At 36.9% G+C, this 16,635-nt stretch overlaps 2 protein-coding genes across 5 annotated transcripts in view; one reads left to right on the top strand and one right to left on the bottom strand.

Moving 5' to 3' along the window:
• LOC105323047 (connector enhancer of kinase suppressor of ras 2) overlaps positions 1–16,635 on the bottom strand; it is a 35,265-nt gene that overhangs the window by 17,748 nt on the left and 882 nt on the right. For 3 of the 4 annotated variants that reach the window (XM_066070507.1, XM_066070506.1, XM_066070510.1), the window contains exons 2-10: positions 15,787–15,950; positions 14,930–15,156; positions 14,201–14,330; positions 13,720–13,836; positions 12,431–12,490; positions 11,984–12,052; positions 10,122–10,390; positions 1,258–1,514; positions 152–936 (exon numbers count right to left, since the gene is read on the bottom strand). In XM_066070507.1, the coding sequence (XP_065926579.1) occupies positions 152–936; positions 1,258–1,514; positions 10,122–10,390; positions 11,984–12,052; positions 12,431–12,490; positions 13,720–13,836; positions 14,201–14,330; positions 14,930–15,156; positions 15,787–15,950 (2,078 nt within the window). The remainder of the gene's footprint in view (positions 1–151; positions 937–1,257; positions 1,515–10,121; positions 10,391–11,983; positions 12,053–12,430; positions 12,491–13,719; positions 13,837–14,200; positions 14,331–14,929; positions 15,157–15,786; positions 15,951–16,635) is intronic. The other variant, XM_066070508.1, reaches the window with a different exon arrangement.
• On the top strand, positions 4,809–9,663 carry LOC105323046 (putative tyrosinase-like protein tyr-1). Its single transcript, XM_011421998.4, has 5 exons — positions 4,809–4,938; positions 5,568–5,742; positions 6,166–6,356; positions 7,040–7,143; positions 7,894–9,663. Exons 1-5 carry the CDS (start codon positions 4,915–4,917, stop codon positions 9,440–9,442), a joined length of 2,043 nt encoding a protein of 680 aa, XP_011420300.3. The 5' UTR covers positions 4,809–4,914; the 3' UTR covers positions 9,443–9,663.

A 16,635-nucleotide genomic window follows, 5' to 3' on the forward strand; every position in this document is an offset into this window, starting at 1 on the left:
TTTGTTAAATAATGTGTAAGCTTCTACAGGGTTAATACCTGATACAGAAAGGTGCGTTAATACTAGATCTGTTACTATAGCAGGATTAGCTATTAGATAATCCGGTTAATTCTGGTCAGCCCATCACCATCATACAGTATGAACTACATACCCCTCCTTCGGCGAAGGATTCAATTTTTCGAATACTCATCAGTTGGGGTTCGTTCTTTTCTCTAACGAAGGTAGCAACCGAGGACGAGGCGGCGACCATGTTTTTACTGCCTTTTCTCCTATTGACGTACGATGCGTTCAGATTTTGTGGAGCTGTTTTCGGCATAAGCGACACCAGAGTCGGCGGTGACGGAGGTGGTGGCGAAGTCGCAGTGCTTGTATAGTGTGCATCATCCGTGCCAACACTTACCCCCGGCGGCGATCCTATGGGCTGGTCGGGAGACGAGGTCGAGATCGTTTCGTGAGCAACATCCTCACTACCACTGTTCTCCAGCTTTTCTTCTTCTTCTTCTCCTTCTTTTCGATCAGTCGCCTCAACTTCCGTCTGTGTTCCGGAACTAGTTGCCACATCCTCTTCCGGTCCGGAGTGGTCGGTCAGCGTGTCTGTGGATGACGGAGAGGATAGGCACGCTGGCTTCTCCGCCGTCTCTTCCACATTGTCTGTCGTCTTCCGGTTTGGATTCTGGAATCTGGACGGCACCTCAAGCAAGTCCAGAACCTTCTTCTGATCCAGTAGGTCTTGGAAGGTCCTCTGCTGCTCCTCGGATGCCGATTTCGGCGTCGTCATGTCGCCTTTTGGTTCTTGCACTATCGGGACTGGCTTTTTGACGGTGAATTCCAGGGACTGTGGGCCTGGTTTCGCTGACTTGTAGTCTTGTCTCTTCTGCTGGGCGTTGTTATTTTTTCCCGCGCCATTACCTAGCTTGGCGAGATTACTTTCCTCCCCTATCAACAAACACAAAGGTGTAACAACTTGACTTTGACATACATGTACAAGTGGCAAACTGGTTTGTGACGACTAAACCTACGTTTATCATCTTTATGAGATTCAAAAGATATAAAAGGAAGATTCATGACTTTACAATTTCGCTACTACTATATGAATGATCTTTTCGCGATCTGTGCGAAATTTTCTAGACCACGAACAATACGTTGGTCTACAGTAAATATAACAGTCTCCATTTCTCTGCTAAAGACTGTCAAACACAATACAATCTACATGTATATATAACAATGACCAATACTAGCTGTCTATTTCTAGCTTACCCATGATTTCCTTGAACTCTGACGCCGGGACGTCCGCCGACGCCACGGTGAAAGATTTAGGTCGCGTGGGCGTTTCCGGGTCGTCAATCCCTAGCAGGGTCCGGCTCAGGGTGGGGGAACCCCCGCTGACGGTGGCCCGCCGCTGTTTCGGGTCGGTGATCACAGGGAGGGTGTACTGGGGGGACTCGGATCCGCTCCTAAATACGTCACTGTCTGTGTCATTGCCGTCCTCTCTGTCGTCTGTCGCTATCTCCTCCCTACGTCAAATCAGAAATCACATTTTATAAATGTATGCATAGTATTCAAACTACAGGGGAATGTGTGTTTTAATGCTATCCCTTTCAGGAAATAAATCTGAATCAGTCGTATGCGTACTGATTTAACCGAATACACACACGATGCAGATAACGTAGATGTGGGTTATCCAAATACACGTTTATTTATAGCGGCGTGTGGCTACTTGGGTATATACATACATGTGAACATTCAACCATATCTACGTTATGTGTAAACAAAAAAAAAAACAACCATTATTTCTAACTGTTGTAAGCAACATATATGTATACTTGCCGGATGATATGTAATCTCCTGAACATCACACGTTTATGAAACGAACCACAGTTTAAGAGACAATTATTGATAATGTAGAACTTTCCATAAAACTAGTTCCGCAAGTTTTCAAGTATGTATTCCAAACACAAACTGAATTCTGTAGTACTATATACTGTATGCAACACTTCCGCTATATTCTTCTATAATAGTTAGGCATTTTTGAAAAGTTTTTTCCGGCCCAGACATGAGGAAATCACGCAAAAATATATACATATACATGTATCGTGCTGCAATACATCCAAATAAAAATGTACTACATATAAGTATTTTTTTGTAATTATATTGCAACTAATCTTACATGTATTTGCATATTTGATCATTAATATTTTTGAATCCCTGTACACTTGTATGTGGGATAAAGACGACTTCAAATTGAGGATTTTTGGCGTAATAAGAAAACTAGAACTGTTCTAATGGGACTAATACCCCCGCAAGGCTAATTTCAAATGGGACAAATAATTGAATTGAATAACAAAGGTTTGGAAAACATACAAATTAAAAAAAATTCTAGAATTGTAAAAAAGAATTAGTTAACAAAGAAAAATCAAAATTGTCAGAATTTCACTGTAAATACATATGTATAACAGTAATACATTTACAAATTTATGTATTTGATGATATTTTTTAATTTAATTGTTTTTTTTTAAACCAACAAAATGACAATAACCCCTCCCTTTGCAGTAAAAGGAAATACCGATAGCCAAGCAATGTTCTTTTGTTGATAAAACTTTGAATATCTTTCTAAGAAGAGTCTTGACAGATGCAATTACTGAGTAGCTGTTTCAAATTTTCCCCACTTTCTCCTATGGTACATTGGAACTCCATATCAGAAAATTGATCCAATAGGACTATGATTTTCTTTGATGAGCTTGATGAGCTATTCAGTTTAGTCGTAAAATACAATTTTGAATTTATTTTTTTCCAATTGAATCTATTCAAATATATTTTAATTCAAGTTTGCAAAAGCACAATTTCTAACTATATTCAGTTTTTAATATATTTAACAAAAGAAAAAAAAAATACTGTCTTAAATTTCTGTGGTATTGAACCCATAACATAAAAACCCTAGATGTATAAGGTTAGCTTATGTCGGGTGTCTAACAACCACACACAACAAAGTAGCGTGTTTAGATAATGTGTCGCTTTGGCCTCGAATTCACGGACTTGTATTATTTTTTTCAAAACGTTCAATTGTCGGGATACAAAATGATATTTTTAATGTATATATAGTGGGTCACCTCTCCACGTTTTTGTTGATTGAAATCGGTTTGTTTTCTTTCAGACCTTATTTGGGCTATGAGAAAAATATGGAGCACAGACCCACTCTATATAAGAAAATGCCTTGAAGTTCTAAAAAATGACACTATTTTCAGGTTTTGATACGTATACGCCTGTTTGAGTCAACACATTTCTAGTATTGAACATATTTATAGGTTTAAAATTAATAATATGTTAAAAATATATTGTTTTGAATGATATTTTAAGAAATATCAGATTGATTTGATATTTTAATTTTCAATATCTTGTCCGACCGTGCATGGGCATTTTACACGCCTTATCCACCCATCTTCTTTAAACAACTTCTAAAAATAATTAACTTCTCTATTTATTTATTAATTATTATATTTATTTCCTTATATTGATAGAAACTTTTGGTTTACATGAAACAGTTTTAAAATAGCCCCAAAATCACCGCCCATTTTTACAGATTATCAATTTTCCCTTAACACATGTTTCACCTAAACCATGGCTCAGATAATGGCCCTCTTGGGACAAGTGAATTCAGCCACACTTGTCTTTGATGTTCTTATTAGCTCCTAAGACTTAAAAAAAATCTAAACTGTTTGTGCCATTTAAAATCTCACAAGGTTTAAAAAAGTTTTCCTGAAAAACAATGTTTCAGAATACATTGCATCGAATTTATCGATTATTTTTAAGAACTAAGTGTTGTCAGCGGGATTGATTTGTGCTTAGGTCCAAACACTGTTTCACTTTCGGATTGCTCGAGTAAGTGCATAGGAGAGTTGATTAAAATCAAATTCCAAAAACAATTATTATTCGTGACTTTATTTTGTGATTTTTTTTTGGTAAACTGGTTCGCAACAATTTTCGCGATCGAGCTTTAAAAAACCCAACAAAACCTTCCTCATAAACATTCAGATCCGAATAAACGAAACAGATATTGCTGGTCCAAGAATGTACTTGATTGTTCATTACCCCTGCATGTACAATGTAATTATATAGAGAAAAATCTGGCCCATGCTACCAAATGTGACAAATTCCCTATGCGAACTAAATTATAAATATCCTGTAGTGTCTAAGACATTGAAATCTTGTCCTTCGAAGATTGTTGCCATTAATTCAAACGAATTTAAGTCTTACGTGTTTTTTTTTTATATTTGTTATTCATTGTCAGTTAAAATGTTTCTGTCAAATTACTTGAAAAAACGCGATTTATTACACATTTAAATTATACATGTACATTTACGCAGCTATTTAGGCGCACATATGAAATATGGTTATATTTTTTCATATCATTGAAATGACGTGAATAATTTCCACAAAACGTGTTCTTCATAGATGTAGGAATGTGCATAATTATTGTAAAATGTAAATTAGGTGGTGAAAAATATGATTTAATCCCCACTAACTATATAAAGAAGGCAGGCTGATGTTAGGATACACATAACGCCAGCCTTTTGCATGTTCAGCAACCATGTAAAAATTACTGTTTGTATTACAGAGAGTATGTTACAATATACATTTTTTTTTCCTTCTTTGGGGCCTCTGTAAATTTTACAAGTCAAAAATTACACAAAGTTCGTAATTTGTTATCGACTTTTGCGATTTTCATAAGCTTTTATAAAGGTTTATATTCAAAATGCATTTAGTAAGTTTAGACTTTAGTCTTCCTTGGTTGAACTTAGTCTTTTAGAAGTCGTAAGCTAGTCGCAAGTCCCTTAGGTTCCTCAACCTTGTTAAATCAATATTTGTGTTTGGTATAACTGTCCAAGGCGTTGCTCCCTCTTGCTGATCCTTGCATTCATGATGGGGACATACAACGTTCAGGTAAAGATGTTTTAGAATGTCGGTTACGATTTCGGACGCTTCGCAAAAAATTAATTGCTCAACACACTTCTCGAGAAAAATGCTTTCATTTCATCTAAATTTAAAATCATTCTCAAAAACAATACTAGTATACCAAAATCTTTCTTTTTTTAACCCAATGCGAATTCTTCCATAACTTTCCAACAAACGGCAAAATCCTGTTCTCCCGCAAGTTAAAAATTCTGAATAAAAAACTTCTCCGAATTGCAACGCAATTCATTCCGAAAAGAAAGGAAATAAAATTACTATATAATTGACCATATTTTCTTTGACAATTTTGTAGGCTTACCGTGTTAAAGTGCAAAAAGTTATATCTATAAACCTCTCAACATCAAAACCCATGCATTGAGGTTTTGCAAATCTATAAACCCTTCTGTAAAGAATTTTCAAAATGCATTTCATGGTCACATATTGTACAATTTAAAAGTTTAAAAGATATGTGAGTATATATTTTGATTATATCATTTACAAATGTCCGGTACTTGCTATCTGCATAACACGATTGATCTATTACTGTATCAATATATGCATGCATATTTGAGTTTAATAATCCAATTAATGAGGAGAGCGTTAATCTAATTACTCTCCAGCTGCGCGCTCTCCTGGTCTTCCTGATTACGTGTGGAGTACGGGCCGCCATCCGTCCCATCGAACTCCCAGACAGCCTCTCCAAGTGTTTCCAGACCTTCTCCAAAAAACACTTCTTTAGGAACGGAACCGCGGAACAGCTGTCGCTGACGTGTTTACAACGCTATATGTGGTCAGGCGAGTCCTTCAACATTTGTACTCATTCATACATTCATTCATTCATTCCCTATTTCATTTAATCATTCATTTGAATCTCAACACTATTTTACAACGGTACATACAGTGATTAAAAAGGGAAATAAATGTTGTCTTATAAATATTACAAGCATGGGAAGAAATGAGATGTTTAAGCAGTCTTTTAAAGAATTGTGTCAATAAGAAGGGGCAAACGCCTACTGTTCAGATCGTAAAATAATATATATTTCAAAGGAAAAACATTTCTAATCGTGCATACATACTATATTTCGGTAATAACATTTGGTGTTCAAAAAAGAGACAAGAATAATATTTAGACTGCAAAAGAACATTTGTAAACGATAAAAGTAGATACTTGTACATGAAATGCATTGAAATATTGACATATGAATCTCAAAATTGTAGACGTGGGCATCGTATGCAAAAACATGACCAAGCCGGAGTTGGATTACATCGACAGTTTGTTGTCAAAATTTCTAAGAAACAGGGAAAAGCGTCAAGCGCAGAGGCGACTGAGGCGAGAGTACCGGTCTCTGACACTGCAGGAAAGGAACGCTTATCATCAGGCCGTAAGGGCGCTCAAAAACAGACCCGCGGTAAGTATACAGGCATCATTGTTATGTAAACGTGCTCAAAGTAAGACTTATAAGTACATCAACATGCAGAGAGACCGCTCAAATCCAGACTCACGGTAAGTATCATCAGTCCATAAGTGCTTTCAGATCCAGACAAGCAGTAAGTATCATCATGCCATGAAAACGATCCATTTAAATTCAGACCCTAAGTTAGTATCGTTACGCCGTAAGTGCGCTCAAACCCAGATCGACCCGCAGTATACAGTAATGTCTATTCGGCCGTAAGCGCGCCCAGATCAAGACCCACAGTACATGTAAGTATCATCAAGGCCATGAGCGCGCTCAGATCCAGACCAGCAATAAGTTATTATCAGGCCGTAAGGGCGCTCCATTCCAGACAAGCAGTAAGTTTCATCAAGGCGTAAGCTGCCTCAAATCACGATTGCAGTCAGTAAAATAAGACAGTGAAGGCACGCAAAACTGCAGTTACTGTAGGAAATATCAGCTCCTATGGGTGCTCTCATAGAGCCCCGTGTTAACATAATCAAACCATCAAGGCCTTCAAATATTCATAGTCTGTGACTTAAACTTTTTAAACAAACATACAACAGTATGAGCTCGAGTTTTTAGTACACACAATATTCCCCCAAAATCAGTTACCAAATTTCTATCATCACATCCGTTGTATTTCTGTATTTTTCAAGCCCCGTAACTACGATACCATAGCGAGATACCACCAGGCTAATGTTGGACAGTCGGCACACGGGGGCCCGGCCTTCCTGCCCTGGCATCGGATTTATCTTCTTATGTGAGTAAATGCATGCGATAGCTACAATATTGCTCAAATCTGCACACAGTGCTCGATTTATTTATATTACATCGATTAAGAGATACCGGTAATATTTCAAAGATTAAAAAACAAGATATCTGTGAGCCAATGCTCACAAGTGATACCCCCGCTCTGATATGAATATTAAAAATAAGAAAAGTCGACATTAAACAGGAAGTTGGCATCCGATTGGTACAAAAATAACTCCCACCATATGGCATGCCTAAACAAATAGTGTGTTAAAATTTTAAGCATCTGCGATAAAGAGTTGCTGGGAAATCTTTGACGAAAATTTGTTTGAAAATGTTTTGGCTAAAATAAACAAAGTCACCATTTAACAGGAAGTTGCTGAGAAATCTTTGACGAAAATTTGTGTAACGGACAGACAGACAGACAGAAGAACGGACGGACAGACAGACAGACACACAAGGGAAAAACAGTATACCTCCTTCTCCTTCGGAGCGGGAGTATAAATATAACATGTATATACTGATAACACCTTAAAGTGTCATTATATAACTTTTATTTAAAAAGATAACTTTTTTAAAAGTTAAAATACGATGTATGGCAGATCGACATTTCTTGTTAAATTAAATTGTTTTAAACCCGTACATCGAAAAAGTTAACGCTTTTTATGTCTCTTGGCATTTAGTCCTTAATTAAAAAAAATGCTGCATATTTAGATCATCAAAAAATAATTCCCTAAAAACACGTTTTTGCACTCTGTAGATATGAGGAAGCACTTATCGAGGCTAGTAACGGCCAGATCCAGGCCCTCCCCTACATAGACTTCCGGTTAGACTCCCGCCTCTCTAACCCCACCAGTTCTGTCCTGTGGACCCCTGATTTCCTAGGGACCGGAAACGGACGCGTAAACAACGGACCCTTTGCTAACTGGATTGTGGACGGCTCGGCGCTCATAAGGAATGTGGGCGGCAGTTCTTTGTTGATGACGGACGCCCAAACACGCCGGCTGTTCCAGATACGAAACGTGCGCCGTTTTGGTCAAGATTGCGAGTCTCTCCACAACGGTGCGCATGTGTTTGTCGGGGGAATGATGTCGGAGCTACAGAGGGCGTCCTTTGATCCCACCTTCTTCATGTATCACTGCTTCATAGACTACCTCTGGTGGCGGTATCAGTGTCCGCCCGGAAACAACTGTATCAGCGAAAGGTTCGTGTACCCCGGAACGCCCTCCGATGGCCCCCATGCACCAAATGAGTTCATGGATAATTTATCGTTCAATGGTCGAGTTCGAAATAGAGAAGGTTATGAGCAGCGATGGCTTAATATTTTTACGTATGCTAGTTCGCCAGTAGAATGTACCACTGCTTGTACCTCGCTGTCAAGAGCCGGGGCACTCGACTGTACCACGACTTCGTGTAGGTCTGCTAGTACTGGTGGAAACACTGGGGGAAATGGGGGCGGGGGAAATGGCGGTGGGGGAAATGGCGGCGGGGGAAATGGGGGAACTGATTACTATGATTACTATTACGATTCCCAGCCAATTACTGGGAGGAAAAAAAGAAGTACAGACCAAAACCAACAGCCATCACCCTTCACAATGCCTTCAACCGTGAACAAGAATTACTTCTTGGCTTATCCAGTTCAGAACCTGTATAGAATGAACTGTGTTAGCGATACCAGCAAGTGGGCGTTCATTCCAATAAAAGTCATCAATGTCCGTGCGCATTCGGAACTCTACAATTCGTACCCAGTGAAAAATGGGAAAGTCATTGTGTCCACATCAAATGACATTTACGACCAGTTACCGGAAATCCAGAAAATCGACCGACTCACGAGTCCCGGCAACCAGACCCATTTCAATCCTTGCAAGACCGACGACTCGGGGGCGTTCCGGATATCAGTTACCTCCTACGGTTTAAACTACTACGGTACCCATGAGGATTACGTCATAATCGACAACCGGGCCCCTCTGTATTCCGCCTTGACCTACATTGGCGTGAGACGGCCAACCAGAAACAAGTCCACCAAGGTGTACCTGACCTCTTTCGACAACTGCGGTCGGACCTGCACTGCCGAGTGCTTGGTTCCGGGTTCGAAACCTCCGCGCTACGTCACCTGTTCGGGCGCCATTGAAATCGATCGTAAAGGACCGAAGGGTTACGGGGCGACGTACGACGACGCGGTTTTGATGTACTATAACTTTAAGAAGCCCGGTGGCTGCCCAGTATCAAATGAAGCGTCAGTACCAGTTGTTTTCTACTGCAGAAAGGCCAATAATTGGATGTATACTCCCAATGCATATAAACAATAAGCACATGCAGCATTGGAGATAATTTATAAGCTACAATGTCACTTACTAAACTATAGGAAAGCCAACACCCTATTTCTATGCATAACTGACAACTTAACAAAAATGTAAAACGTCAAATAAGTACCACAAAGTACACACTGTATATAGAATTACAAATGTAGTTGCATTTCATATCCAATTTAGATTTTTTGTTTGTTTAATTTACGTCAATAAATAATAATTGTGACTACTGTATACTAAGTATTTTTATTACATGTAACTTGTGAATCAAACACTTGAATTCCTTAACTTTATCCTATACGACATTGTTTTCATTCGTTAAGTGGGCGTAAATGCTAATAGTTTCAAAAAATATCACATACATGTATGAACAACAATCCCCCCCCCCAGTTTTGTTTCCTGCAGACTTTATATTATTAAGTAGATCTAGCATTTCATAGTAACAAAAAAAAAACCCAAGAGGCCCATGGGCCACATCGTAAAATTTTTACACTCTGATGGAAGGGAATACACAATGTAATAAATTTTGTGTTGAGTCAGATTTGATGATCAGCACCTTGCAAAAAGACATAATCAGACCCTTTGGATCAATTTACTGTCATCATGATGATAACATTTACCGTCATGATTATATAAAGAATTATGTAATAATAAAAAAAAAAGACTTCAGACGACCTACCGTGGTGTATAGAGATCTTCTGAGGGCACCGAGCTGACAAACTCCTGCAGGGAGGGTCTGGGCTGCTTGTTGTGCTCACCCTCCCTGGATCGCCTCTTCTTGGAGGGCAGGGTATTGACCTGTGGCTGCAGGAGATTGGTGTTCTGGTGGCGCTTGTTTGGTAGCTGACCGTACGGACTGATGTGGTGGGGCCGCTTCTTCAGCAGCAGGTGGACCTCTTTTGGTTTCTCTTTCAGGGTGTCCACCAGACGTTGAAGCTGCCATCCAACCTACAAATAATCATTTTATACAATATCAATCTAAGTTATATGATGCTATTATTTTTACATGCTTGGAAATGTATTGTCTGTTTCTTTAATTGCATTTAATATGGAAAAAATGTTACTATATATGTTTTCTGGTTTCAAACTGTGGTATCAATATTTGCTGAATACCAGTTTTCGTGGATTTCATTAACAGTTTTGTTTATCCATGAAATTAGATGTTCATTGAAGTGCAATTTCTATTAAAATTTTATATAGATAGGATCATTGGCCATGAATTTATGTATCCTTGAAACTGTGATATTCACTTCATCCGCAAAAATTGACACCCATGAATATTAATGAAACTACAGCAGGCATATTGCTTTTTTATCATGATATGTATATGCATAAACCATTGTTCACTCTATGTCAGAGACTCGCCACTCTCTTCCTATTGTGCCTAAAATTTTATTTAAATGTGAGATGCATATCAGTGTTTTCTGGTTGTGAGGAACCTACTACTGTTTACTGGTTGTGAGACATCTACCAGTTTTCTGGTTTAAGATACATGTATATCCAATGTGTTCTGGTTTTGATGTACCTACATGTTCCACTGTTTTCTGGTTGTGTGATAAGATATCTACTACTATTTTCTGGTTTCAAGACATTTATCACTGTTTCTGGCTGTGAGATACCTACCACTCTTTCCTGGTTGTGAAATATCTACAATGTACCACTGCTTTCTGGTTGTGAGATATCTACCACTGTTTTCTGGTTTTGAGATACCGGTACCTTCATGTACCACTGTTATCTGGTTGTGAGACACCTTCTAGTGTTTTGTCTGTGAGACATCTACAACTGTTTTCTGGTTGTGAGATACCTACCACTGCTTTCTGGTTGTGAGATACCTACCACTGTTTTCTGGTTGTGAGATATCTACCACTGTTTTCTGGTTGTGAGATACCTACCACTGTTTTCTAGTTGTGAGATACCTACCAGTGTTTTCTGGTTGTGAGATATCTACCACTGTTTTCTGGTTGTGAGATACCTACCACTGTTTTCTAGTTGTGAGATACCTACCAGTGTTTTCTGGTTGTGAGATACCTACCACTGTTTTCCGGTTGTGAGACATCTACCACTGTTTTCTGGTAGTGAGATACCTACCAGTGTTTTCTGGTTGTGAGATACCTACCACTGTTTTCTGGTTGTGAGATACCTACCACTGTTTTCTAGTTGTGAGATATCTACCAGTGTTTTCTGGTTGTGAGATATCTACCACTGTTTTCTGGTTGTGAGATACCTACCACTGTTTTCTAGTTGTGAGATATCTACCACTGTTTTCTGGTTGTGAGATACCTACATGTACCACTGTTTTCTGGTTGTGTGACATCTACAACTGTTTTCTAGTTGTGCGATACCTACCACTGTTTTTTGGTTGTGAGATTCCTACCACTGTTTTCTGGTTTGAGATACCTACCAGTGTTTTCTGGTTGTGAGATACCTACCACTGTTTTCTGGTTGTGAGACATCTACCACTGTTTTCTGGTAGTGAGATACCCACCAGTGTTTTCTGGTTGTGAGATACCTACCAGTGTTTTCTGGTTGTGAGATACCTACCACTGTTTTCTGGTCCACCTGTACCACTTCATCCCCTTTCTCTATCTTTCCACACAAATCTGCTGGTGACTGTAAAGGAATAAATTCTAAACATTTTCACATGAACTTGATTAATGTGAGTTTCAAACATGCACCAACAAACATTTTAAGGAAGTGTATATGCAGTTGCTTCCATCGTTAAACATTTAATTTTGACACTTTACAAATAAAATATTAATTTCATTTCTTATCCTGAATTTGACCTTTACCATATCATAATGTATCTTGTCCTTAATTCTAACAATCAAATTTCTTACCTTCACACACTTCCTTTATCATTATAGTTATGTTACATATTTTTGCTAGCCAAGGATTTTCAGTTCATTCTGGGGAGTGGAGTAATTTAAGCTGAAAACCCTTGGTTAGCAAAGATGTATTAAATCAAGAATTAGACCATACGATTCTTACCCTGCCTCTGATATCCCCAATTACGTGAACACCATAGTATGCCGAGTGTATCGTCATTCCCTGGAAATAGATATCTCTAAGTGAATCGTCTTAGTACATGTACATCACAATTAGTTAAAACCTTTTGCTTTAAATAGCAAATAAGCTTTATAAAAAACATTTTCCCTGCCCAGGGGCAAAAGCCAATTATCATTTGAGAAATTAGCGACTCTTTGTAGGATTTCGTGAAAAATTATTCATTTTATAACACTTCAAATTCATCATGTTATGGGTTCCTAATAAGTTGCTTAAACATAATTATGAATAAAGTTCAGTTACTATTACAAAAGCTAAATTAATATGTGTTTCTCAATTTTGGGCATCAAAATAATATCCATTGCATATAAGTGTCTTTTGGGACCAGAACTTTTCAATGTATCCTAATCAAGAAGATTGGTTCAAGATGGCATGTTACCTCAAATTACCTTAAGTTTAAGATTTATAAATTATTATTATATACCGGTATATATATATATATATATATTCGTTATCAGAAAAATTGAAATACACATACATTGACTGTTTTAGAACTGTCAATAAGGCCAATAATTACAGTAAAAGTACAAGTCATTGAGTCAATTAGTTGCAGATGTCTCATAATTAATTTTTTGTCCTCATGGCTTTCATATACGAACTCATCAAAAGATATCCTTATTGATTTTTAATGAACCGTAAACACAAGCTTAATCATTGTTAAAATGTAATTCTAAATACTCAACAATTTTTTTCTGTACATGCCAAAACGAATTTAAGAAGATTCCCAAAGATTTAGCAGCCTCAATCTTTTATATCCAAACTATTTTAACTGCTTATCGGCTAATTCTAAAATATAGTGAGGAAATAGACATAATATTTATCCCTAGTATTTGATATCAAAGATCAAATTAAACTGCATTTCTTCTATAATACAGATGTCCATATTGACAATTTCGCTTTTTTACCCACTGGCAGGCAATTACATGTGGTATCAATATTAGTACTAATATTTATGATATTACTAATGGGTTTGTTACCAACAGTTACTGTCTACCAAAATATGTTGGGCTATTCAAGTCCATAGAAGGTGAGTCAATTAAGATTAATAAACATTACAGCTGACATATGGCTGTCTATAAATTCTGCTGTTGTTGTCTACATAAATATAAATGGCAATCATGGGACAGGTTTTATCCAGTTACATTGTTTCGTACTAGTTTGAGAGAAAACAAAAGAGAATTCTCTGGATACTATGTGATGAGATGTTAATTTACCAGTTCCTCCCCGGGTTTCTTGCGGATGGTCGTGTGCTCCAGGGAGGCGGGTTGTATGGACAAAGTCTCAGAATTGCTGACCACCAAACCGTCACAGTAGTCAGCCAGCATGTGACACTACAAGAATGAAACAGGTGTCAAATCAATGATACATCTGAGAGAGAGAGAGAGAGAGAGAGAGAGAGAGAGAGAGAGAGAGAGAGAGAGAGAGAGAGAGAGAGAGAGAGAGAGAGAGAGATTTTCCTACAAATATGGTGACTCAAAAATTTTTTATGTGAACACTGCAGAGTTTATGGATTCAGATAAAAATGCAAAACTCAATATCCAGTACTGATACTGTATTCATTTTTTTTTTAGTCTTAATAAGTTGGATTCCAAAATAGGACTATGACTGTTTTACAATAATAATCTATTAAAAACACAGACTCCAACTTTAAAATTACCAGGAAAAATAGGGGAAGAAAATGTTTTTTGTACATACTGCAGTAGATATTTTTTCCTCTGGGTTGGAATCTGTTGTGTCTTTCTGACATGCAGATATCAGATCTATACCGAGCTTCACCAGGGTGTTACGCAGCAAAATCATGTCGTATATTCTGTCAAAGGGTGCTCTGTGTCAAAAAGATTAAAATAAAATTTCAATAACTTTATCAAATATAACTTTAAATGTTTTTCAAAAAGTTGAAGTATATACAATGTAAAATATATACGTAAACTAGATTAGTTTCTTAATCAATGTTTTTTAGTTACAGTAAAATTCTTAAAAGTCAAATGATGGACTGCACCTATAACATGCATATTCAACATCTAGATGTAGTTGTAGTCGACTACAGATATAATGTTACGTATGAGTTTCGCAAAGTGAAATTCCCCATCACTTCCTCAAAAAAATTTTAATTTTAATTTGATATACCCCTAGTACATAACATGCTTACATTGTACTAATACTAGAAGTATATATCTGTAAACAAATGACTGTCCACAAGTAAAACAGAGATTGCACAATAGGAACTCATTTTCAATTGGTAATCAAAAACTCTTAAATAATATAAGTACTATATATTATATATTACTTTATTTTTTTTCCTGGTAACAAAACATAATAACTAGGATACATTTATGTACTAAAACAACAAATAAAGTGTATGATCTGCTCATTTCAAAGGGAGATAATCCGCTGATTATTTTTCCATACTTTCCAAACTTTTACCTGTCCAGCCATTGAATGACACACTTCAGTGTGATAATTAGGTCAGCGACCGAGGACAGGATCTCGACGGACAGCTGGTGTGGCCTTGACCTGGATGAGTGGGAGTGGTTGGCCATATTTGGGTCGTTCTCCAGGTTGCGGGGCTGGACCTCATTAAACAGACTTCTGGCCTTACATCCAAGCTGCAGGGCTAGAGACTGGAGATTCTCCGTTTCATAGTCATATCGCTGAAAAATTGCAAAATGCAAAGCATACTATCATAAAAATCATGAACTGTTTAGAATGTCAGACATTTTATTTATTTCCGCTTGAAATAAAATTTTGAGTCACAAAGTTTAAAAAAATGGGTTTTTAAAAAAATCAAATTACATTTTCTTCTGGATCAAATTTTTGAATGCAGTGCATTCAATTATATCTATTTACATACCTTACACTGCACAAAGCTTGAATGCTTTTATATTTGACAAGCTGTACATATTAATATATAGTTTGTTCATCAAATTTCAAAAGAATTTAACTGCAGTGATAGTTTTAAAACTTAAATTGACATTTCCTTCAGAATCAACTTTTCGTACAGCAATGTAGCATATTAAATTCAATGCTACGTGTACCTCAAATACTGTCATTCTATTCTTTTGACAAACTGTATGGTAAGCTATATAGTTCATTAAATTTTAAGGTTACCAACTGATATTTTTTTGCTCCTGATTCTGCAGTTATTATCTGAGTCAGACAGAGATTTAAGTATAGAAGTTCACTAAATACAAGTGTGCATAAAAATTACAGTGTCACAGTCTTCAGTATCTATATAGATAAGTGTACCAGACTAATCGAGAGAGAATATAAATCAATTATACCAGAGATCTGAGGAGATCGACTGCTTCCAATATCAGCTCCTGGTGACCCAGTTTACGGACGCCTATCTTCTCCAAGTCGTAATGCGTTAACATCATCAGCTTTTTGCCGTTGACGTCCTTGTCCTTGAAATGGACAACGTACTGTTGGATGACATCATCCAAGCCTGAAATTACATTGATCAGAAATCACTGTATAGATAGATGTATGATCATCTTAAATGCAGTTTATATGCAAAGATATTACAAAGTTAATTTGAGAAAAAAGACCTAACTATTGCAGTGTTGTAGAAGAAGTATTATAAATACCATACCTAAGTTTCTATTCATAAATAATTGGTTGAGAACTGATTTAAGACAATTACATGTAATAATAAAAATGTAAGTTTTGTAAAAAAAAAAATACATAAATAATATTTTCAATCAATTATATCATGATAAAGAAAAGAGTTGCAGGTTATCTATATATACATGTAACAATAAATCCAAAAGCATTCAAGGCTGCTTCGATTAAATGAATGCTAATAGCAGTTGATTGAATATTGGAAATAATTACCTAACCAAAGGGATTTTGTTGTTTTATTACAAATTAGATATTTTCATCTATTTTGTATGACTGTGTATTCCGTTTTTCTTAACTTTTCAAAATTAATTCACATCAACTGAACTGCCAGTCAATATATAGACTGCACAATTATGATCTATCATACATATAAGGCTGTCGATCAATAGACTGTGATCTAATGGACCAGCAATGTTTTTCAAATGCGGGTCTGTTAAGGCTTTCCGATTGATTTTACAAGTCACCTGTCTGTACGACATACGATATGACATCATGATTTGACGTCACAA

The sequence above is a fragment of the Magallana gigas genome, chromosome 9, assembly GCF_963853765.1.
Source record: "Magallana gigas chromosome 9, xbMagGiga1.1, whole genome shotgun sequence".
NCBI classification, from domain to species: Eukaryota; Metazoa; Mollusca; class Bivalvia; order Ostreida; family Ostreidae; genus Magallana; species Magallana gigas.

Bases quoted from the DNA above. Each gene is read 5' to 3' on its own strand.
- LOC105323046 (XM_011421998.4), top strand. From the start codon at position 4,915: ATGATGGGGACATACAACGTTCAG. The intron at 4,939-5,567 runs GTAAAGATGTTT...ATTACTCTCCAG, and splicing joins TGGGGACATACAACGTTCAG to CTGCGCGCTCTCCTGGTCTT. The intron at 5,743-6,165 runs GCGAGTCCTTCA...TCAAAATTGTAG, and splicing joins ACAACGCTATATGTGGTCAG to ACGTGGGCATCGTATGCAAA.